Here is a 25,469-nt window from a genome sequence, read left to right as displayed (position 1 = left end):
CCTAATACACTAACTACAATCCCATGCGCTTCCATTTTACATACACGAAGGGAGTGAATGTTTGTGGATGGGGTGCCAATCAAGCAGGGCTGCTTCATCCTGAATAGTGTGGAGCTTCTCAAGTGGTGTTGGAGCTGCACTCATCTAGGCAAGTGGGGAATATTCCATTGCACTCTTGACTTGCGACTTATTGCTAGTGGACAGGCATTGGGGAATCAGATGGTGAGTTATTCATTGCAGGATTCCTCACCTCTGACCTGCTCTGGCAGCCAACAGTATTTATATCAGTTAATCCAGTTCAGTTTCTGATCAATGGTAACCCCCAGGACGTTGGTAGTGAGGATTCAATAATGATAATGCTCCTCAATGTTAAGGGGCGATTGGTTGATGCTCTCTTGTTTTGAATGGTCGTTGCCTGGAGCTTGTGTGGTGTGAATGTTATTTGCCACTTGTCAGCCTAAGCCTGGATATTGTCCAGGTCTTGCTGTATTTGGACACCGACTGCTTCAGTATCTGAGTCATCACTAATGATGCTGAACATTGCACAATCATTGGCGAACATCCCCACTTCTGACCTTATGATGGAGGGAAGGTCATTGATGAAGCAGCTGAAGATGGTTGGGTCTGGGTCACTATCCTGAGGAACTCCTGCAGCAATGTCCTGGTGCTGAGTTGAATGACCCTTCACAACCATCTCCCTTTGTGCCGGGTATGATTCCATCCAGTGGAGAGTTTTCCCCCAATTCCTATTGACTCCAGTTTTGCTAGGGCTCCTTGATGCCACATTCAAGCTAACTTGATCTCAAGGGCAGTCACTCTCACCTCACTTTTGCAGTTGAACTATTTGCCCATGTTTTATCAGGAGCTGGAATGAGTAGCCCTGGCAGAACACAAACTGAAGGTCAGTGAGCAGGTTATTGCTGACTAAGTGTTGCTTGATAGCACTGTCAAAGACCCATTCCATCACCGCACTGATGATCAAGAGTAGACTGGGCAGTAAGTGGCAGGGTTGGACTTGTCCTGCTTCCTGTTTACATGCCTGGGCAATAACCATTTCTGAAGAAAGAGGATCTAACCATCACCCCTTGACAATCAATGGCATTACCCTCACCAAATCCCCCATAAGTCTTCAGCACCATTACTGGAATATTTGTAAGGGCCCAGAGCCTTTACAATATCCAACGCTTTCAACTGTTTCTTGATTTCAGTGGAGTGAACGGAATTAGCTGAAGGCTGATATCTGTGATTTCAGAAGCCAAGTTGGCCTCAGACATCACAGAAGGAGATGGAAACTTCATCCATTGAGTTTACATCATCAGACATCCCACACAGGCCCTATCCACATTATCCCATCTATTTACCTTGTTAATACCCCGATACTAAGGGACAATTTAGCATGGCCAATTCATCAGCACTTCTAACTGAAGATGGTCCTTACCAGTACTGCAACCCAGTGTTATACAGCGACAGACCCGTCCCCACCAGTACTGTACCCCAGTGTTACCCAACGACAGACCCGTCCCCACCAGTACTGTATCCCAGTGTTATACAGCGACAGACCTGTCCCCACCAGTACTGCACCCCAGTGTTATACAGCGACAGACCCATCCCCACCAGTACTGTACCCCAGTGTTACCCAGCGACAGACCCGTCCCCACCAGTACTGTACCCCAGTGTTACCCAACGACAGACCCGTCCCCACCAGTACTGGATCCTAGTGTTATATAGAGAAATGTGGATTCCCGTGTTGCAATCCAGTTTAGGTCATCATAGCCTAAAATTGCTCACAAATCCTGTGACTGAACCAGAGAATTAAATTCAGTTTGCACCAACTCCTCACAGTTCAAAGTGAATTAAATCAAGGAGTTCTCAACTTATTGCTTTAGTTCATATCTCAATGTGCAATTATTCAAACACAGACACTGGGAGCCCACACAGAGACAATTAAAGCTGGAAAAAGGTTGGAAACTTCTCACAATCCTCTGCAAACTCTCAAGTCAGCGAGCACTCTGGAAACTCAGACACTCAAAATAAAGACAGCTGAGTGTGAAGAGCTGGGGTTGTGGAAAGGTGTGTGAGCAATACCTGCAGGCAATAAACCTCACTGAGAAACAGGAAGCCGAGGCCAGGCCTGCCTGGGAGGAGACAGTGGTGACGCCGTGCAATTTATCTTCCTGCTGCCTAGCAGGAGGCCCTGGCTGGGACAGGCTCCTACCTCGCAGGCATACAGGAAGACAGCTAATCAAATCCATAAGGGAGCTGTCTGAATTCAGCCACAGAGAATGGTTTTCTTGGCAAAGGAAACACTCTGCGTTTATCCTGCTGACCTCATGCGAGCTTCCACACACAGTCTCATGACTGTCATTCTGAATGTAACAGTTCAAGAGAGCCCAGGGATCAAGGCAGTCACTGGAGAGAAGGAAGGAGGAGATTCTCGACAATGTTTACCCAGCCTCTGGCTCTCTGCAATCACAGTGTTCCTAACATGTGCATTCAAATAATCTATTATTGGTGTTGGGACGGGGGGCGGGGGGGGGGGAGGTGGTGTAGCGTCTCTGCAAGCTCAGGTACAAGAATATACAACTCGAAGAATCTACATGAGGCGGCCAGAAGCAACTATACACCAGGGCTCCCCTCGCCACAGCCTGGGGTCACTGCAGATACTCAGGCAGCCACTCCCCTCAGCTCCATACATGAACCCAGACAACAATTACTTATTCTGTCTTAAATTGCCCAGAGATGGAAAGTGAGCAAACAGAAACAGGCCATGGAAGACACACGTGTTCCAATCATGTTTAAACAAGTAAAGACATAGAGAATGAAATCTCACTGACATATCCGCATTCTGACACCATCCCGCCAAGCTTTGTCAGATTGATGTCACTGGTTTTAACACCAACGCCACTCGATACAGAAATTCAACTGAATCAAACGCTTTAAGCAGCTCACCAGAACATACTACACAAACAATAAAGGAATCCATCAGCAGGGAATATTCAGAGAACAGAGGAAATCATCCAGTTAGTCAAGAATTCACAATGAAGATTAAATTGATCATCATTAGACAGTAACAATCGAGGCTAGTCAGCCTGTACCAGCTCTTTGAAAAAAAAATTGTTTTGGCAGATAAGGCAAAGGAGGATCCAAAAGAACTTCTACAAATACATAAAGGCCAAAACAGTAACAAGCGAGATCAACAAGGTCATCTATGTGCATATCCACAAGAGATGGATGAGGTCCTGAAGGAATATTCCTCATCAGTATTCACTGTTGAGAAAAGTATGGATGTTAGGGAATTTGGGGAATAAATAGTGATGTCTTGAGAAGTGTACATATTATAGAGAAGAAGGTGCTGGAAGTTTTAAAGTGCATCAAGGTAGATGAACCCCCAGGATCTGATGAAGTGTATCCCAGGACATTGTGGGAGGTTAGGGAGGAAATTGTGGGTCCCCTAGCTGAGATATTGGAATCATCAATCGTCACAGGTGAGGTGCCTCAAAATTGGAGTGGCAAATGTTGTGCTTTTGTTTAAAGAGGGCTGCAGGGAAAAGCCTGGGAACTACAGGCCAGTGAGCCTCACATCTGTGGTGAGTAAATTGTTGGAAGGTATTTTGAGACAGGATCTACAGGCATTTAGAGACACAAGGACTGATTAGGGACAGTCAGCATGGCTTTGAGTGGAAAATCATGTCTCAAATTTGATTGAGTTTTTTGAAGGGGTAACCAAGAAGGTAGATGAGGGCAGTGCAGTTGATGTTGTCGACATGGACTTTAGCAAGGCCTTTGATAAGGTGCCACATGGAAGGTTGTTGCATAAGGTTAAATCTCATAATATCCAGGGTGAGGTATCTAAATGGATACAAAATTGGCTTGCTGACAGAAGCCAGAGGGTGGTTGTAGAGGGTTGTTTCTCAAATTGGAGGCCTGTGACCAGCGGTGTGCCTGGGAAGGTAGTGGAGGCTGGAAACCTTACAACCTTTAAAAAGAACATGGATGAGCATTTCAAATATAGTAACATTCAAGGATATGAGGCAAGTGCAGGAAAATGGGATTAGCGTGACTGTAGTGCCAGTTATTGTTGGTGCAGACTCTATGGGCCAAAAGGGCTTTTCTGCACCGTACCACTCTATGACAATGACTCTTAGGCAGCTCACTGCAGATCACAACCATTCTGAGATGTATCCTTCTTGGACTTAGTTCTTCAACTGTAGACATACTCTGGTATGTGTTTAACACTGTTTACTAACACACCTAAACAGGTGTATATCGCTGGAGAGAGAGAGAGAGAGAGAGAGAGAGAGAGAGAGAGACACACACAGTGTAACACATGACTAACTGATGTCAGGACCACATCATTGAGCGAGTTGTTACGAGATTGGAAAGATAAGGCTTACATCCACTGGAGTTCAAGAAAGTAAAAAGTGACAACTGAAACCGCGAACAACTTATGGGATCTTGACAGGGTGGATGTGGAGAGGATGATTTCCTTATAGGAGAATCTAGAACTTGGGAGTGGGGGTAGGGGGGGGGGTGATTGTCACTGTTTAAAAATAAAAGGTTGCTCACTAGAGTTGAGCAAGGAGAAACAGTGGATGTGCTTTATTTAGACTTTTCAAAGGCTTTCGAAACGTCTCACATAACAGACTATGTGTAGTCTGTATTGTGAGACTATGGGATCTGCAATCCCATGTGTTAAAGCACATGGGATTGCAGATAATGTCTTGAGATGGATGGAAAACTGGTTAGCAAATAGGAAGTGAAGAGTTGGTATAAATGATCTTTTTCCAACTTGCAGACAGTAGCTAGTGGAGTTCCACAGGGATCTGTGTTAGAACCCCAACTGTTCACATTATATGTTAATGGTTTGGAAGAGGGAAGTAAATGCATTATCTCCAAATTTGCAGATGATACAAAGTTGGGTGGGAGGATGAGCTGTGAGGGGGATAGAGATGCTTTAGCATGATTTGGGCAGGCTGTGCGTTTGGGCATATGCATGCCAGATGCAGTATAATGTGGATAAATACCAGGATATCCACATTGGTAGCAATAATAGTAAGATATTTGAATGGGTTTAAATTGGGAGAGGTGGATACTCAGTGAGACCTTGGAGTCCTCGTGCTTCAGTCGCTGGAAGTAAGTGCGCAGGTACAGCAGGCAGTAAAGAAGGTAAATGGTATGTTGGCCTTCATTGCGAGAGGATTTGAGTTTAGGGATAGGGATGTTTTACTGCAATTGTACAGGGTGTTGGTGAGGCCACAGCTGGAGTATTGTGTGCAGTTTTGGTCTCCTTATCTGAGGAAGGATGTCCTTGCTATAGAGGGAGCACAGCGAAGGTTTACCAGGCTGATGCCTGGGATGGCAGGTCTGTCATATGAGGAGAGATTAAGTTGGTTAGGATTACATTCACTGGAGTTTAAAAGAGTGAGAGGGGATCTCAGAGACTTATAAAATTCTAACAGGGTTAGACAGGGTAGATTCAGAAAGAATGTTCCCAATTTGCGGCGGCAGCGGTGGTGGTGGTGCGGGGGGTGCGTTGGTGCAGAATACAGGGTCATAGTTTGAGACTGAGTAAATCTTTTAGGACTGAGGTGCGGAGAAATTTCTTCACTCAAAGAATGGTGAATGTGTGGAAGTCATTACCACAGAAAGTAGTTGAGGCCAAAACATTGTGAGATCTCAAGAAGGGCCAAATGGCCTACTCCTGGTTCTATTTCCAATGTTTCTATGCTTCAAACAGACAGCAAAGATGTCATGAGGTGAATCCATCAATGGGAAGGATTAATCATTTTCTAGGATCTCAATCCCCAAGAGATCACTCAGTGCAGCAAGGGAATGTTCCTCAACACTTTTCACAAAGAGCCGATTCAGATCCAGCAGGTCGTCATGGGGATGGTCATTCCGCTGCAGTGCTTTCTGTATCCTCCGCTCAGCCCTCACTCCATGAAGATCTGAGAGATTCAGACCTTCAATATCTGCCCTGGGTCGGAGCGTCTCTGTGAAAGACAGGAACTTGCTGCTGATTAGTTTAGCTTCCTCAGCTTCTGAAAGCTGAACCTTCACTGGAAGCTTGAAGACTCTTCACAAAAGACAGCAAGTCGCTCAAATGATCAGCATTGTCTGGTTTTTCTAGCATTCCTAGGAGTATGCCAACTCTGCCATTCAATAAAGGTGTGCGCTATTTGTGAGAAGGACAGAATCAACTGTTTGCTGCTCATTGTAGCTAACAGGAGCATAATCCTGTCTTTGATCAGAAGGTCAGTGCCACCTGGACCTTGGAGTCTATCGGATGAAGGGTCACTGGCTGAAGCTGGTCAAAGTCATTTGCTGAAACGTTAACAGCTGTTCCAATTTTAAAAGTAATATCGAAGCCCTGAACTTGGACAGTAACTGACCAGTAATCTGGATTAAGATTCTGCTTCCCCTCAAAACTCTGTCACTTTCTCAGAAGGAGTGCATTTTGTAAATTCTTTCTGGTCTTTGACTTTGATTAAAATTGCTAGGTCTGCAGAAACACCTGAATTATCCAGTTTAATCAGTCTGGGAGCTTCTGTAGTCAGGCAGGCTCTACGCTGGGTTTTCACCCCTAACACAAGCAGTTCAAATGGTTGCCACATGGAGTTTGCTGCTCTTGTGGTTGGTTTGGCAACTTTGTAATGCGTGGAGCTGCTGCCCTTGGGCCCACCCAATCTGTGAAGTCACATGAAGCCTCGGTCGCCACAAAGCACACCTCAATTAAATGCTCCAAGCATGGCCTGCCTCACAAACTGAGCCACTTGTTCAAATGTCAGGTTCTCTTTGATCCACACGAACTTGGAGAGATTTTCACCCTGGGTCACCCACAGCTACACGATCACGGATTTGCTTGTCCTTCAGTGAGTGGCCTGTCACTGTAAGCAGCAGCTCAGTACAATGCAATCGATTCCCCAGGTCCTGATGAATGTTGGCTAAAACACACTCATTCAATTATTAAATTTAATCATTTAAGATAGGTGCCAAAGACTCAAATGATGAAGTTGAAATCTGCAATGGATTCCTACACGCTCTGCCTGAAGAGAACATTGTCTGCCACTGCACCCAGATGAGAACCAACTTGAAACTTTCAACTTTTTATGAAAACCTGATGTCGCTCAGTACCAGAGAGTATGGTGTTTCCACAATTCCCACTGCTGGCTCCTGTGGGCCCTCGAGGCACTCTCACTGATGGAGCAAGGGCAGCAACTACTCAAAGAGTACGGTCATTGCGATCTCTGTCCAGCTACTTTCAAAGGTTCATTACTCTATACTTCCTTCGATTAAGGCCAGCTCGCCCCCAATAACGCCCCTGCGCGCCACCTCTGCGTGGGGTGCTCTGGTTTCCTCCCATAGTCCAGAGATGTGCAGGTTAGGTTGATTGGCCATGTTAAAAAAAAATTGCCCTCGGTGTCCTGAGGTGTGTAGGTTGGACAGATTAGTGGATAAAAATGTAGGGATATGGGGGTAGGGCCTGGGTGGGATTGTGGTCGGTGCAGACTCACTGGACCAAATGGCCTCTTTCTGTACTGTAGGGTTTCTATGATTCTCTCTGTCTCTTTGTCTCTCACACACGAGACACAGAAAGACAGAATCTAAAACATGCCTCACTGACGTCAGCATGATATCATCATCAACATTACACGCTAACACATCCCATTTGTTAACCCAATCTGTTAGAAAACTTGCCATGTAAATAAAACTATTCCTCTTGACCCGTGGAGGCATACCAAACATCTCTAGTCTAAGTCCTCTGATTGGCAAATACCCGGCCAGTGGAAACAGAATATATAATAATCTTTATACAGAGTCCCTCACCACAGTGTAACACACAGAGACCATTCCCTACCAGTACTGTATCGTGTTATACAGTAACAGACCCATCCCCACCAGTACTGTACCCCAGTGTTATACAGCGACAGCCCCGTCCCCACCAGGGCTATACCCTAGTGTTACACAGCGACAGCCCCGTCCCCACCAGTACTGCACCCCAGTGTTATACAGTGTTAGATCCGTCCCCACTAGTACTATATTGCTGTGTTATAAGAACATAAGAACTAGGAGCAGGAGTAGACCATCTAGACCTCAAGCTTGATCCGCCATTCAATAAGATCATGGCTGATCTTTCCATGGATTCAGCTCCACTTACCCGCCGCTCACCATAACCCTTAATTCCTTTACTGTTCAAAAATTTATCTATCCTTGCCTTAAAAACATTCACTGAGGTAGCCTCAACTGCTTCACTGGGCAGGGAATTCCACAGATTCACAACCCTTTGTGAGAAAAAGTTCCTCCTCAACTCAGTCCCAAATCTGCTTCCCCTTATTTTGAGGCCATGCCCCCTAGTTCTAGTTTCGCCCCCCAGTGGAAACAACTTTCCTGCTTCTATCTTATCTATTCCCTTCATCATCTTATATGTTTCTATAAGTTCTCCCCTCATTCTACTAAATTCTAATGAGTATATCCCCAGTCTACTCAGTCTCTCCTCATAAATCTACCCGCTCAACTCCAGAATCAACCTAGTGAATCTCCTCTGCACCCCCTCCAGTGCCAGTATATCTTTTCTCAAGTAAGGAGACCAAAACTGTACACAGTACTCCAGGCGTGGCCTCATCAGCACCTTATACAGCTGCAACATAACCTCACTGTTTTTAAACTCCATCCCTCTGGCAATGAAGGACAAAATTCCATTTGTGTTCTTCATTACCTGCTGCACCTGGAAACCAACTCCTTGTGATTCCTGCACAAGGACACTCAGGTCCCTCTGCACAGCAGCATGCTGTAATTTTTTGTCATTTAAATAATAGTCCATTTTGCTGTTATTCCTACCAAACATTTACCAACATTGTACTCCATCTGCCAGACCCTCACCCACTCACTTAGACTATCTATATCTCTTTGCACACTTTACTCTGCCACTCATCTTAGTATCATCTGTGAATTGTGACACACTACACTTGGAACCCAACTCCAAACCACGTATGTAAATCGTAAACAATTGCGGTCCCAACACTGATCCCTGAGGCACACCCCTAGTCACTGATCAACCAGAACAATACCCATTTACCCCCACTCTTTGCTTTGTTAGTTAATCAATCCTCTATCCATGCTAATACATTACCTGTAACACCATGCAACTTTATCTTATGTAGCAGTCTTTGGTGCGGCAACTTGTCAAATGCCTTCTGGAAATCCAGAAACACATCCACAGGTTCCCCATTGTCCACTACACATGTAAATTCATAAATTCTTATAAATTCCACCAAATTAGTCAAACATGACCTGCCCTTCACGAATGCATCTTCCCAATGGGACAATTTATATCCAGATGTCTCGCTATTTCTTCCTTGATGATAGATTCAAGCATTTTCTCTACTACAGAAATTAAGCTAACCGGCCTACAGTTACCTACCTTTTGTCTATCTCTCTTTTTTTAAACAGTGCTGTCACATTTGCTGTTTTCCAATCTGTGGGAACCCACCCCAGAGTCCAGTGAATTTTGGTAAATTACCACTAGTGCATTTGCTATTTCTCCCACCATCTCTTTTATACCCTGGGATACATTCCATCAGGACCAGGAGACTTGTCTACCTTTAGCCTCAATACTACCTCTTTTGAGATAATGATAGTTTCTGGGTTCTCACCTGCCATCGCCTTCCTGTCATCAATTTTTGGCATGTTATTTATGTCTTTCACTGTGAAGACAGACACAAAATTCCTGTTCAATGCCTCAGCCATTTTCTCATTTCCAGTTATTACATCTCCTTCTCATCCTCTAAAGAGCCAATGTTTACTTCAGCCACTCTTTTTCATTTTATATATTTGTAGAAACATTTGCTATCTGTTTTTATATTCTGAGCTCGTTACTCTCATAATCCATCTTATTTTTCTTTATAGTTTTTTTTGTGGCTTTCTGTTGACCTTTACAAATTTCCCAATCCTCTAGTTTCCCACTAATCTTGGCCAATTTGTATACATTTTCTTTCAATTTGATACCTTCCTCTATTTCCTTAGATATCCATGGCTGATTATCTCTTGTTCAACAGTCCTTCCTTATCACTGGTATATACTTTTGCTGAGCACTGTGAAAGATTGCTTTGAAAATCCTCCACTGTTCCTCGATTGTCCCACCATAAAGTTTTTGTTCCCAGTCTGCCTTAGCCGACTCTTCCCTCCTCCTTTGTAGCCTCCTTTATTTAAGCACAAGACACTGGGATTGGATTTTACCTTCTCACGCTCCATCTGTATTTTAAAGTTTAAATGTGTAAGAACATAAGAAATAGGAGCAGTTCAAGTGTACATGATGTGAAAATCTGCCACTTCCTGTTGCACTGAAATGCCAATGACATGGCCAACAGGAAGTGAGTGTTAGGGCTGGGACTCAGGAGGTGGTGCAGCCTCAGACAGGAACTGTCTTTGCCAAGTATTTCCTGCATACTCGCAAAGGGTTGCTTCTCAAACAGCCACTGTACACTTAGAGCAGGAAGTTTCACAATTATCATGACATCAGAGGGAACAGATCAAAACCAATTCTCGATTCACAGACTCATCCCCAGACAGGAAGCTCCTGCACCAGTTACATCCTAGTTAACGTTGCATCTTCACATTGTAATATTCCCACAAAACCTGGCACTTCCTTTCAGTTTTTTTAAAATCAACAATATTAAGAGCTTCTATCTTCTGTCAGCTGTGTCCAGCTGATTCAGAGCAACGTATGAGAGTTATACTATCATGTGCTATTACTACCCAAGATTCAATGCTGAATGTACTCTGTCATCCTGATATCCAGAAGCAGGAGGGGAGAGAGTCACCACAATTCGACTTGAGTGTCTCAGGCTAGGAGTGTGAGTTAGCCAGATTGCCAGCCCCAACTCCTCTCCTCTAAGCCCAGCCCTGAATGTAGTTTTGAGAGTTTCACCACCTGCAATTCCCCAGCCAGCATCACACATGGATAGGATCGAGGCACCGTACACCATAATACCCAGTACCCCATCTTCCAACCAGTGCTCACATACCCCTTCCCCAGTATCTATCTAGTTCCCTCATGCAAGTTCCTCCTGATTTTGTTTCCACTGCCCTTTCAGGAGCACATCGAGACCACATCTCACTGTGTAAAGACTCTCTCTTCCTTTGTCATTAGTGCTGAAGTTGGCGCTTCCTCAGGTGGAGACAGGTGGATTTTAGTAAGGCGTTCGATAAGGTTCACCATGGTAGGCTTCTGCAGAAAATGCAGATGTATGGGATTGTGGGTAATCTAGGAAGTTGGATCAGGAATTGGCTATCAGATAGGAGACAGAGGGTGGTGGTGGATGGTAAATATTCATCATGGAGTGCAGTTACGAGTGGTGTGCCTCAGGGATCTGTTTTGGGGCCACTGTTGTTTGTAATTTTTATTAATGATCTGGATGAGGGTATAGTTGGGTGGATTAGTAAATTTGCTGATGACACCAAAGTTGGAGGTGTGGTAGATTGTGAGGAAGGGTGTCATAGTCTGCAGGGAGACTTAGATAGGTTGCAGAGCTGGGCCGAGAGGTGGCGGATGGAATTTAATGCGGAGAAGTGTGAGGTAATTCACTTTGGTAGGAGCAACAGATGTGTCGAGTATAGGGCTAACGGGAGGACTTTGAATAGTGTGGATGAACAGAGGGATCTAGGTGTGTGTGTACATAGATCCCTGAAAGTTGGGAATCAAGTAGATAAGGTTGTCAAGAAGGCGTACGGTGTCTTGGCGTTTATTGGTAGGGGGATTGAATTTAGGAGTCGCAGTGTAATGTTGCAACTGTACACTACTCTAGTGCGGCCGCACTTGGAGTACTGTGTGCAGTTCTGGTCCCCGCATTACAAGAAGGATGTGGAGGCGTTGGAGAGGGTGCAGAGGAGGTTTACTAGGATGTTGCCTGGTATGGTGGGGAGGTCCTATGAGGAGAGACTGAGGGATCTAGGGTTGTTTTCGTTGGAAAGAAGGCGGCTAAGAGGGGATCTTATTGAAACATATAAGATGATTAGAGGTTTAGATAGGGTGGATAGTGATAGCCTTTTTCCTCGGATGGAGAAAGCTAGCACGAGGGGGCATGGCTTTAAATTAAGGGGGGTAGCTACAGGACGGATGTCAGGGGTAGGTTCTTTACCCAGCGGGTGGTGAGGGATTGGAATGCCCTGCCTGCTGCAGTTGTAAATGCGTCTAGTTTGGGGGCGTTTAAGAGATCTCTGGATAGGTTTATGGACGAAAAGGGATTGGTATAGGCTAGTGGGTCATTGTTTTTGTAACTGGTCGGCGCAACATCGTGGGCCGAAGGGCCTGTTCTGCGCTGTAATGTTCTATGTTCTATGACAGTGCCAGGGGTTCATTCAGCTCACACTACCAGCACCTCGCTGGCTGCTGCCGGGAGAGACCGAGTGAGAAAGCTGCTCAGACACGTACCTGCGGACTCTGCCCTCCGTAGCCCATGCTGTGAGATGAAGGGATGGATATTGTATGTGGTCCCAGTGGCGAGCTGATCACTGAGAAAGGAGAGCTCAGTCCATTCACTGGAGAGTTCAAAGTGCTTATGGGTGAATGTAGCTGTCCAGGGGAGCTGATAGTGGGACTCACTCCAGAACCCATCATCTGGGGGTGAAGGGAAGGTGCATTCATGGCTGTTCCACTGGAATCACAATTCATTGACACACACTCACACAAGGAGGATTCTGGAAGAAGAAAAGTGAAATCTTTCAGAATACTGAACATTACCTTCATTATACAGCTCAGTCACACACAGCTCCACATCCTACAATACAGCAGAGAGTCACACTGCTACACAGATTAATATTTATTACACAGAAACAGGGGCCACTGACATACATCGCCATCCCATAACGCAGGTGTTGAGTACTATCCAAACCAATGGTAGTGGGCTAGCTACTGTCACAACTATGATTGCCAGAGTAGTTGGGACAGAGACCTTCAACATAGTGTCACTGGAGAGTGAGGAGAGAGGGGCGCCCAGGCAATTGACAACCAGCTCAGCAAAGTGGGCCCTGCGCCATTCAACTGATTAATCTGCCAGCGTCTGAATCGTCAGGAACAGAGTGACTGGTGTCCTTGCACATCGTACACAGGCATTTCAAACAGCATATGACCAAGAGCGCACCGTCGGGGGGGGGGGGGGGGGGCAGCGCTGCACGCACCATCGGGGGGGCTGTCTTGCCAATTGGAAACCCCTCTGATTTTTTATAGGTGTCTCCATGGTGTGTTTTTAGTTTTCTCGGCCAGTGTGGAGATTACCTTGTGGAATCTTACTGTGTGCGAATTGGAAGGCAAGTTTCTAGATTACAACCTCATCAATGCATTCTTACTGATGCCGTTCTTCAATGCTGAGATCACCACCTTTTGGACTGTACAGGAATCGACAGATAAGGAGATCAGGCCGAGCGGACCCGATGTCAGAGATCAGCCGTGATCTTTCGGAATTGTGGAGAATCAGTGTCTGAAAGATCACCTCCAGCCACTCTGCCCTATGTTAAAACACTTCACTTGGGTTAGGTGGGAAGAATTGCAACATCCTGATGTGAGAAACTCTGGGTAAATGCAGGTCTCTCTCGATAGTAGATGGACAATTACATTACTGACTGCTCTCACATCCCATCACTGGATAGTTTCCAACATTGGCTGCTTTCCACTACTCCAAAAACCAATGCCAAACTTACCCCAGTCAGAACCTCCCAGCTGGACCCCAGTATAAGAGGCTTATTTAATTTTTAGACAAATACAGCAACTCTGGCCTATTAGCTTCAGATCACCCTGTATCCACAACCCCCATCCCACGCCCCCTGCCCACATTCCCCCCTCACCCCCCCAAACACCCCACCCTGATTCAGGTGCATCACCCTGTGCCAATCTGATTATCAGCAACTGGCAGCCACCAATCCCCTCACCCCTGCCGCCAACCCCCCCCACCCATCTCCCACACCTCCATGCTACTCAATGCTCTGGACACCAGGGGTTATCAGGAATGGCTGCACTTGAGACCAAACATGTTTCCCCCAACCTCAGGACTGTCCACCTTCAGGAGCTCCTCCAGAATGGACCCCACTCAGGAAACCCCCCAAGACGGACCCTGCTCAGCAGTCATCCCCCACACACCACCACCTCTCCTGCCCCACCCCCCCCCCCCCCCCCCCCACCGACTGTTTGATGGGTAGCAGTTTTGAAGGAAGGAGTTTTAAGGAGCTTTACTTTTGCCCCAAATGCTTGTGTGAACTGCAGCCTGGGCCTGAACATCCAATGGAATTTTTCTGGCTATTTTGAAGTATTCAACGTGCCACAGAACAATCCCTTTTAAGAGATTACACTAACCTCCAGCAGAGAAGCTGAGAATATCAGATTACAGAACTCCAGACAGGCTCCAAACCCGCCCACGCTACCAGCCATCGGCACAGCAACAAGACGGCGAGTGTCGACATTAACTTGGCAGGAGCCGCAGCGACAAGCCCACCGAGAGTTGGGGGGGGGGGCATGCCCAACAGAACTGTGAAATCATTCAACTGTGCAAGAATATTGCAACGCCACCAACTCACAGCCGCAAATGAAATGGCCCAGCCCACCCTTAATCCTCTCAATATAAAGCAAGAGAAGCTTTGTAAAATCCACCTTCCTCAGCTCTGTACAACACAGCTGACAGGTGTCGAAATGATTAAAGTGTTAAGGCGTGCCAACAATTCAGCTTTTGATGAGTTTGATGGATTCTCAACAAGCCTGCAGGGATCTCTTCAAACCCTGCTTATCCCGGTGATCTTGGAGAGCAGCTGGGACTGTTCTGTGAGGGAGTGGCAATGGAAACTGCAAAACTAACATTTAATAATTAGCACGGTGCTTCACAATCAGAATAGATCCAATAAACAACAAAACTGCAAGCGTGATAGGATGGGAAAGTGACACAGCCATCAGAAGAACAACTGTCATTGTACAGTAGTTCCAGAGTTAACAAGTGCATTCCCATAGCTTTACCTGCCTCAAACAAGGCCATCATGGAATCCTTACAGTGCAGGAGGCCATTCAGCCCATTGAGTCTGCACTAACAACAATCCCACCCAGACCCTATCCCAGTAACCCCACATACTTACCCCACTAAACCCTCTAACCTACCCATCCCGGGACAAGGAGAAATTCAGCATGACCAATCACTATCGTCTTTGGACTGAGGGGGGAAGCTGGAGCACCCGGAGGAAACCCACTCAGACACAGAGAGAATGTGCAAACTCCACACAGGCAGTGACCCAAGCTGGGAATTGAACCCTGGAGCTGTGGGGCAGCAGTGCTAACCACTGTGTAGCCTATGGAGGGAACACTGCAAGACTGTCTAGGCTTCAGCTCCAACTCTGACATCAGCATTTGGTTCTGGCTGTTTGAAGCTATCCTGAATGCAGTGCCAGCTCCTTCTGCTTCATATCAGTGGCCAGACAGCATCACAAACAAGCCCAAAGTTCCATTAGGAGAAAACTACTTGTGTTGAGTAGCATCTATAGTTTGATAAAGCATCCCAAGGTTCTTCACAGGACTGCTATCAGACACCGATTGATTCCCAGCCCCCGAGAGGTAGAACATAGAACATTACAGCGCACTACAGGCCCTTCGGCCCTCAATGTTGCGCTGACCAGCAGACCCAATCTAATGACCCTCTAACCTAAACTATTCCCATGTTATCCATATGCCTATCCACTGACCATTTGAACGCCCTTAAAGTTGGCGAGTCCACAACTGCTGCAGGCAGGGCATTCCACACCCTTACTACCCTCTGAGTAAAGAACCTACCTCTGACTTCCATCCTATAACTACCACCCCTTAATTTAAAGCTATGTGGAGGCGATTTGGGAGTGAACCCATATTCAAGGGCTTCAGGAATTGAAATCACAGCCAATAGCGGAGGGTTTAAAACCAGAGATTCTCAAGAGGCCAGAATTGGAGAAATACAAAAATCTTGGAAGGTTGTAGGAGGTTACAGAGATAGTGAGGGGCAAGTATGGAGAAATTTGATAACAAGGCACAGTATCATCTTCCATCTCTTCATTCGATTTCTGAACCACCCCACACCTCTCCCCCCCACCCCCTACTCTCTGACATCTCTGCGTTCCTCCAATTCTGACCACATCTCCACCTCAGATGTAAGTTTCCTCACTATTGTACCCTTCCTTGCTTGACTGTCAATCTTTGGCTGGTTGTTAATCCTGTGAAGCATCTTGGGATATTTTACAATCTTAATGGTGCTATACAAATGCAAGTTGCAGCAATGGGGACAAGGCTTCAGAATTTGAGCTCCTGATCAAGTGTGTCAGATATCCGGCGATGAGGAATCTCCAGTCAGTGATGCCCAAGCGCAGAGATTCCCCAGGCAGTGTGGTCACAGGAGAATTGTGCCCCCAGCTCTCTCACTCTCCTGGTAACTGCCCAAAGTGTGAAAGGGGTAAGTTTAACAGCACAACAGCAACTGCTGCAGGAGCCTGAGCCTGTGGCCTCATTAGATTCCCTCCTCCTGAAGTCATCAGCTTGACACGTTGTGGGCCCGGTTTAATGAGGTCATTACATTTACAACAAAGGGTGAATAGAGAAACACATTTGGGAAAGCTCAGTCCATCAGCGTGAGGAAAGCGGGAATGATGGCAAATCACTGCAATAAACATTGCTGTCACTTTGACTGCAGTCTGCAGTGAATGGAAAAAAAGCTCACTTTCTCCAAGTACCAGAGGAAACGAAGGAAACTATTTCATTTCCCAAAAAAACACGCTGATCTTTCAGAACGTTCAGCTGTTGCCAGCCTCTCTGCTCTCCATAAAGAAAGGGTTCAAGTGTGAAGAGGTTTCATGGCCCAAGACTGTGAGTGAGGAAACCCGACTGCAGAATCTTTCTCCACCGCTATCATTCAACAGTGCGAGAGACGGCCTCCACGGCATCCCCCATTCCCCACCCTCCACACCCCTCCCTGCCCCTCCCCACTACCTTCTTCACTCACCCCCATTTTCCACACACACACACACACCCCCTAAGACAAAGGGAGCAGAGTTAAGCCATTCAGTCCATCGAATCTGCTCTGCCATTCAATCGTAGCCAATATGATTCTCATCCCCATTCTCCTGCCTTTTCCCCATAACCCCTGATCCCCGATCCCCTTATTCGTTATGAACCTATCTATCCCTGTCTTAAAGACAGTGACCTGGCCTCCACAGCCTTCTGTGGCAAAGACTTCCACAGATTTCCCACTCTCTGGCTGAAGAAATTTCTCCTCATCTCTGTTTTAAAGGATCGTCCCTTTAGCCTGAGGTTGTACCCTCTGGTTCTAGCTTTTCCTACTCGTGGAAACATCCTCGCCACGTCCACTCTATCCACGCCTCGCAGTATCCTGTAAGTTTCAATAAAGTCTCCCCTCATCCTTCTAAACTCCAATAAGTAGAGACCCAAGTCCTCAACCATTCCTCATACGACGAGGTCTTTACAAGATCATTCTTGTAAACCTCCTCTGGACCCTTTCCAAGGCCAGCACATCCTTCCTGAGATACAGGGCCTAAAACTGCTCACAATGCTCCAAATGGGGTCTGACCAGAGCTTTATACAGCCTCAGAAGTACATCCCTGCTCTTGTATTTTATCCCTCTCCACATGAATGCTAACATTACATTTGCCTTCCTAACTGCATGTTAACCTTAAGAGAATTTTGAACAGTGATTCCCAAGTCCCTGTGTTTCTAATTTCCTAAGCATATTTCCATTTAGAAAACAGCCAATGCCTCCATTTCTCCTACCAAAATGCATAACCCCACTTTCCCACATTGTATTGCACCTGCCACTTCTTTGCCCACTCTCCTAATCTGTCCAAGTCCTTCTGCAGCACCCCCCTGCTTCCTCAATATTACCTGTCCCTCTACATATCTTTGTATCACCTGCAAACTTAGCAACAGTGCCTTCAGCTCCTTCCTCCAAATCGTTAATGTATATTGTGAAACACCACTAGTCACCGGCTGCCATCCTGAAAAAGACCCCTTTATCCCCAGTCTCTGCCTTCTGCCAGTCAGCCAGTCCTCTATCCATGCCAGGATCTTACCCTTAAGATCATGAGCTTTTAACTTATTTAAGTCTCCTACGTGGCACCTTGTCAAAGGCTGTCTGGAAATCTAAATAAACCACATTCACTGGTTCTCCTTTATCTAACTTCCTTGTTACCTTCTAAGAGATTTGTTAGACATGACCTCCCCTTGACAAAGCCGTGCTGACTTAGTCCTATTTTATCATGCACTTCCGAGTACTCTGCAATCTCATCTTTAATAATGGACTCTAAAATCTTGCCAATGACCAAAGTCAGGCTAACCGGCCTATAATTTCCCATCTGCTGCCTCCCTCCCTTCTTAAACAGCAGTGTTACATTTGCTACTTTCCAGTCCTCTGCCACCCTCCCTGCCTCCAGTGATTCCTGAAAGATCACCATCAATGCCTTTATAATTTCCTCAGTTAACTCTTTTAGAACCCTGGGGTGTAGTCTATCCAGTCCAGGTAATTTATCCACCTTCAGACCTTTGTTTCCCCAGAACCTTTCTCCTTAGTAATGGCCACTGCCCTCACCTGTGCCCTCTGACTCTCCTGGAGCTCCGGCATCCCACTGGTGTCTTCCACCATGAAGACTGATGCAAAGTAACTATTCAGTTCCTCTGCCATTGCTCTGTTTCCTATTGTTACTTCTCCAGTCCCATTTTCCAGTGGTCCAATGGCTATTTTTGCCTCTCTCTTACCTTTTATATATTGAAAAAAACTCTTCCCATCTTCTTTTACATTACTAGCTAGCGTACACTCATATTTCATCTTCTCCCCCCTTATTGCTTTTTTAGTTGTCCTCTGCTCACTTTTATAGATTTCCCAATCCTCTGGCTTCCCGATAATCCTCACCACTTTGTATGCTTTTTCTTTTGTTTTTATGCTGTCCTTGACTTCCCTTGTCAGCCATGGGCGTCTCATCCTCCCCTTAGCCTGTTTCCTCCTCCTTGAGAAGGATTTCTATTGTGCCTCCTGAACAACTCTCAAAAACTCCTGCCATTGCTGTCCCACTGTCCTCCCTGCTAGGCTCCCTTTCCAATCAACTCTGGCCATCTCCTCTCTCATGTCTTTGTAGTTACCTTTATTTAACTGTAATACCGTTACATCCGACTCCAGCTTCTCCCTCTCAAACTGCAGGCTAAATTCTATTATATTGTGGTCACAGCTCTCTAAAGGGTTCTTTCACCTTAAGATTCCTAATCAAGTCTACCTTTGTCTCACCTCCCCTCCCCCCATTCTCCCCATCCCCACAATCTGCACACCTCTCCCCTCCCCACACCCCTCATTCCACTCCACCCTGTTCCCCCTCCACTCCCGGATAACCCACTCTGTGAGCCCAGTTGCAATCGAAGTGTGCACTGGGAAGTGTCTATATAAAACAGGATGGAGATACGTTACTCAGCCCACACCCATCACATTACAGTGGGTGGGGGGAAAAGAGCGAGAGAGGATAAAGGAGGGATAGGGAGGGAGTACATAGGTCCTGAGTGTGGCTTGAACTTAGGAGGTGATTGAGCTAGGCTGCAATCAGCTTTTAACCAGATTCCTGAACAAACATGCCGTGTAGCTGCCTGCAGCTTCTGTTGTCACAGTGTTAGCAGTAAGCTTGCTGGCTAATGGTTCCAGCACAGCCCCAGCATCATCCCATCACAGAGCTTGTCCCATCCCAACCCTACGCATAAGAAAAGCCCCTGTTTACTCAGTCCCAGGGGCCAGGGTCATAAGTTCAAACCTCTCGAGTTAAGCTGGCTGGGGCACGAGATTCCCAGAGCCCCCGTGGGATAAAAGAGGCACTGTTCTTCTTGGTCAACTGCAGTCCAAAAGGACTCTCGTTTCTTTAATACTCTTCACTACCACAGCATGTTCCAAAGCACTTCTCACACAACGGTGTTAGCGTAAGCACGATTCGAACATCGGAAACAAGACACCTCATTTGTACACAGCAAAATCTCAACGCACTAACGTGGTAGATGACCGCTGAGTTAACAGGGGGTGAAACCCCAGCCTCGAATCAGGGAAACCTTTACTTTGCCAGAAGGCTCCCTCAGCGCTGCCCCTTCTGATCTCCGTTTTGGGAGACTGTGTTCTGGGATTTGAACAGGCTGTGCATATTTAATAGTTAGTTAAAACCCGCCAATCGACCTCACCCCCAGGACCACACCATTGGGAAGGGGTCAGGAAACTTGGAAACTGTTTGGCGCCTAGCATGAAACAGATTTTTAGGCCCACGTTCTCCAGAATTGCGTGATCCGCTAACAGTGCGGAGAGGTGTGAGAATCACCCCCTCCCCCTCAACTCTCCCTCTGTCTTACCCAGACTCAATACTTCATTGAGCCATTCAGATGTTTGTTAAATTCATTCTCTGGCTGATGTTTTCTGCCCATTTCTAGTCACCGAGCTGAGAGCCTTGCTGGGCTCTTCAGAGTCAGTCAATCACCTTAAAGTGGGACTGGAGTCACATGGAATCGCAAGCTGGGTAAGGATGGCAGCGTTCCTTCTCTCAAGCTCTTTAATTAAACAATTGAGTTTTAAGGGAAGTCATCCACCTTTGAACCTATTCTCAGGCTGTTTTTGGCAACATCATCCAGAAGCAGATGGTTTGTTTTCACAGATACCAAGTGCTACCTCACCACCAGCCGTCGTACACCACTGTTACTCACCTTTCAGGCTGCTTTTTCAGTAGAGATCTCCTCCAATGGAATACTGGGAAGGTGAAAGCCATTGCTTTCCCATTCCCATGACAATCTCCATTCCCCAGATACTGACGCCATCCCTTTCCTTCTCAGAGACTAGATTCTTCACAACTTTGATATCATTACTGACCTCAGGATGAGCTGACCGAACCCACCCACAACATAAACAAGACTCATTTCCAGACTCTGGCCCCATCGCAGCTCTGTGCTACTGAAACCATTGTTTCTTCAGAAGGAACTCTTCAAAGTGCAGCTAATGAAAATACAACAAAACTTACGCCAACTTATAAATCCAAAGAAAGGGTTTAATAAAGAAACAGCATTACTCCAAACTTGGGGTGTCATCCTGGGCCACTCCAAGCTCCCCACAATTCTACATAGTTCCTAATTTGTAGTGAGTCAGCTGATGATGACATCACCCTATAATTGGTTCCATGGCTCACTAGGTCAGCTGACCCTTATGTTTTGTTCCCATTGGTCACATTACATCCAAAGTTGTCACTGGTTACATTCTTACAACCATCATTCCTGTGTTTATTACCTCCAAACTATTCCAATACATCCCTGACCCGCTCCCACCCTGTACCCATTGTAAATAACCATTTCTGAGGGAGATAGGGAATGGGTGACTACCAGACAGAGGAAGAGTAAGAAGGCAGTGCAGGGACTCCCTGCAGACATCTCCCTCCTAAACAGATATACCGTTTTGGACACTGCTGGGGGAGATGGCTCACCAGGGGAAGGTGGCAGCAGGCAGGTTCATGGCACCGTGGCTGGCTCTGCAGCACAGGAAAAAGTGTGGCAGAGCTATAGTGATAGAGCACTCAATCATATGGAGAATAGACAGGCGTTTCTGCAGATGCAAACGAGACTCCAGGATGGTATGTTGTCTCCCTGGTGCAAGGGTCAAGGATGTCTCAGAGCGGCTGCTGCAGGACATTCTGGAGGGGGCAGGTGAACAGCCAGTGGTCATGGTGCAAATAGGGACCAACACTATAGGTAAAACAACGGGATGAGGTCCTGCAAGCTGAATTTAGGGTGTTAGGAGTGAAACTAAAAAGTAGGACCTCAACGGTAGTAATCTCAGGATTGCTAGCCAGAGTAAGGATAGCTAAGATGAATACTTGGCTTGAAGGATGGTGCAAGAGGGAGGGATTCAAATTCCTGGGACATTGGAACCGGTTCTGGGAGGGGTGGGACCAGTGTAAATTGGATGGTCTGCACCTGCGCAGGACTGGAACCAATGTCCTGGGGAGAGCATTTGCTGGTGCTGTTGGGGAGGGTTCAAACTAATGTGGCAAGGGGATGGGTACTAATAGAGGAAGTCAGAGGAAAGAAAAGTGGAAACAGAAACAAGAGGCAGTAAGGGAAAAAATGGAAGGCAGAGAAACCAAAAACAGAAATCAAAAAGAGCCCCAGACTGTGGAGAACTCAGTGAATGGGTCCAGTAAGTCTCAGGGAAATAAAACACAGGGAGAGTGTACAAAACATGACAGGGCAGATGGTCTGAAGTGTGTTTGCTTTAACACAAGGAGTATGACAGGTAAGGCGGATGAACTTAAAGCTTGGATTATTACAGGGAAATATGATGTTGTGGCAGTTGTGGAGACTTGAATGAAAGAAGGGCAGGACTGGCAGCTCAGCATTCCAGGATTTAGAGGCTTCAGGCGATATAGAGAGGATGACAAAAAAGGTGGGGTTGTTGCATCACCGATTAGAGAAAATGTCACAGCTATACAGAGGGAGGATACCTCGGTGGGATCATACTGTGAGGCGATATGGGTAGGACTCAGGAACAGGAGCGGTGCAATCACACTGTTGGGGTTGTACGACAGACCTCCCAACAGCCAGTGTGAAGTGATATGTCAGCAGGAACTGATATGGCAGCAGATTATGGGAAGATGTAAAAACAACAGGGTTGTTCTGATGGGTGATTTTAACTTCCCCAACATAGACTGGGATTCCTTTAGTGCCAGAGGGAATGGACGGGTCAGAGTTTGTTCGGTGTGTCCAAGACTGCTTCTTGAGACTATATGTAGATAGTCCAACTCGGGAAGGGGCTATCTTAGACCTGGTTCTGGGAAACAAACCCGGACAGCTGACTGATGTCTCAGTGAGGGACCATTCTGGGAACAGGGATCACAATTGTACAAGTTTCAAAATACTTGCAGAAAAGGATAGAAGTCCCAGAGTGAGAGTACTAAACTGGGGGAAGGCTAACTACACCAGTATTAGGCAGCAGCTAAGGAATGCAGACTGGAGGCGACTGTCTGAGGGTAAATCCACATCTATGTGGGAGTCTTTTAACAATTCTGGACAAATATGTCCCTGTAAAAATGAAGGATAAAGATGGCGAGATTCGGGAACCCTGGATGACGAGAGATTGTGAGCTTAGTGAAAAAGACGCATAAATTTCAGGAAATTGAAAACGGATAAAGTTCTTGAGAAATACAAAGAGAGCAGGAAAGAACTTAAAGGGGGACTTAGGAGGGCACTGAAGTGACTTTGGCAGGCAGGATTAAGGAGAATCCCAGAGCTTTTTTGCATATATAAGGAGGAAGAGGGTAGCTAAGGAAAGGCCAGGTCCACTCAAGGACAGTGGAGGGAAATTGTGTGTGGAGTCAGATGATATGGGCGAGGTTCTTAATGAGTACTTTGCATCAGTATTCACAAAGGAGGTGGTGGTGGATGGTGAATGCAGAAAATAGGAGGTTGACATTCTAGGACATGTTGAGATAAAGAGGTGGTATTGGACGTTTTGAAAAACATTAAGGAGGACAAGTCCCCAGGGTCAGATAGGATCGATCCCAGAATACTGAGAGGCGAGGAAAGAAATTGCTGAGGCCTTGTCCAAAATCTTTGTATTCACTTTCGTCATGGGCAAGGTACCAGAGGATTGGAGAGTAGCTAACATTGTTCCTCTGTTTAAGAAGAGCAGAAGAGACAATCTGGGAAATTACAGGCCTGCGAACTTTACATCAGTGATGGGGAAATGATTGGAGAAGATTCTTTAGGGACAGGATGTATTCAGATCTGGAAGAGAATAGGCTGGTACAGAAGGTGAAGTCTTATGGGATCCGAGGTGAGCTGGTAAAATGGATACAAAACTGGCTTGGGTGTAGAAAGCAGAGAGTAGCAGTGGAAGGGAACTTTTCTAACTGGAGATCTGTAGCCAGCGGTGTTCCACAAGGATCAGTGCTGGAGCCTCTGTTGTTTATAATACATAGAAATAATTTGGAGGAAAATGTAGGTCTTGTTAGTAAATTTGCAGATGGTACAAAGTTGGGCAAGTAGAAATAGTGAGGAGGATTGTCAGGGGATACAGCAGGATATAAATCAGCTGGAGATCTGAGCCAAAAGATGGCAGATGGAATTTAACCCGGACAAATGTGAGGTGATGCGGTTTGGAAGGTCTACTGCAGAAGGAAAGTATACAGTAAATGGTAGAGCCCTTAGAAATATTAGCAGACAGAGGGATCTAGGTGTGCAGATCCACAGTTTCCCAAAGGTGGCAAATCAGGTGAACAAGGTAGTCAAGAAGGCAGATGGCATGCTGGCCTTCATCAGACAGAGTGTTGAGTATAAGAATTGGAAAATCATGTTGCAGTTGTATAAGACTTTGGCCACATTTGGAGTATTGTGTACAATTGTGGTCGCCACACTGAAGGATATTGATGCATTGGAAAGGGTGCAGCCTGGTTTGGAGGATATGGATTATGAAGAACAGTCGAAAAAAACTTGGATTTTCATTGGACTGTCAGAGGGCGAGGGGGGACCTGATAGAGGTTTACAAGATTACGACAGGCTTGGATAGAGTGGATAGTCATAGTCTTTCTTCCAGGCTCGAAGGGTCAATTACTCGGGGGCATGGGCTGAGTGCAAGGGAGGGAAAGTTAAAGAGAGATGTAAGGGGCAAGTTTTTACACAGAGGGTGGTGAATGCCTGGAACGTGCTGCCGGAGGTGGTGGTGGAAGCAGATTCTATAACAATGCTCAAGAGGCATTTGGATAGATACATGAATAGGCAGGGAATAGAGGGATAGGGACCACGTAGAGGCAAGAAAATATTAGCGAGGCATCTGTGTCGGCACAAACGTGGTGAGCCAAAGGACCTGATCCTGTCCTACAACGTTCTTTGTCCTAACTCACACCAAATCCTCTATCACCCATGCTCACAGTCTGTATTAGCTTCTGGATAAGCAGTGCCTCAATTTAAAAATTCTCACATTTTCTTTCAAGTTCCTGCTTAGCTCCTCCGACCTCTAATCTCCTCCAAGATCTCTGCACTCCTCTCATTCTGGCCCTGTGACCATCCTTCATTTTAATCACCCCACCATTGGCAGCCGTGACTTCAGCTGTTAAGGCCCTAGTCTCTGAAATTCCCCCCCCAACCTGCCAGAAGAAACTCCATAAGACTTGGTCATTATCTCTAACACTACATTTCAAATATTGTTTTCTAATGCTCCTATGAGGTCCAGTGGGATGTATTACTCTGTCAGAGGAGCTACATACGTTGGTGGAGTTACTGGTATTGAGTGCAGCTTATTTTCCAAGTTAAAATAAAAACTGAATTCTCTGAAGGTCTCAGGTGGGATCTGAACTCATGTCCTCTGGGATATTAGCCCAGGTCTCCCGATCACTTGGAACATAAACACTGCATTATCTTGTGGTAGGCTTCTGGGACAGGAATCTCAGCATCCAGCAGGCAACCAGCA

The 25,469-nt window shown here is 46.2% G+C and overlaps 1 protein-coding gene across 4 annotated transcripts in view; it reads right to left on the bottom strand.

Annotated features, from left to right (window-relative positions):
• LOC145358360 (retinoic acid receptor RXR-alpha-A) overlaps window positions 1-25,469 on the bottom strand; it is an 87,165-nt gene that overhangs the window by 37,451 nt on the left and 24,245 nt on the right. For 3 of the 4 annotated variants that reach the window (XM_080212318.1, XM_080212322.1, XM_080212319.1), the window contains exon 2: window positions 12,431-12,696. In XM_080212318.1, coding sequence (XP_080068444.1) covers window positions 12,431-12,670 — 240 coding nt within the window. In that variant the 5' untranslated portion in view covers window positions 12,671-12,696. Of the gene's footprint in view, window positions 1-12,430; window positions 12,697-14,344; window positions 14,365-25,469 lie in introns of those variants that run through there. The other variant, XM_080212320.1, reaches the window with a different exon arrangement.

The sequence above is a fragment of the Carcharhinus amblyrhynchos genome, chromosome 25, assembly GCF_965287045.1.
Source record: "Carcharhinus amblyrhynchos chromosome 25, sCarAmb.v2.hapA, whole genome shotgun sequence".
Lineage (NCBI taxonomy): Eukaryota > Metazoa > Chordata > Chondrichthyes > Carcharhiniformes > Carcharhinidae > Carcharhinus > Carcharhinus amblyrhynchos.
Note: the sequence above shows the minus strand (reverse complement) of the source record. Positions and strands in the feature narration are given on the sequence as shown.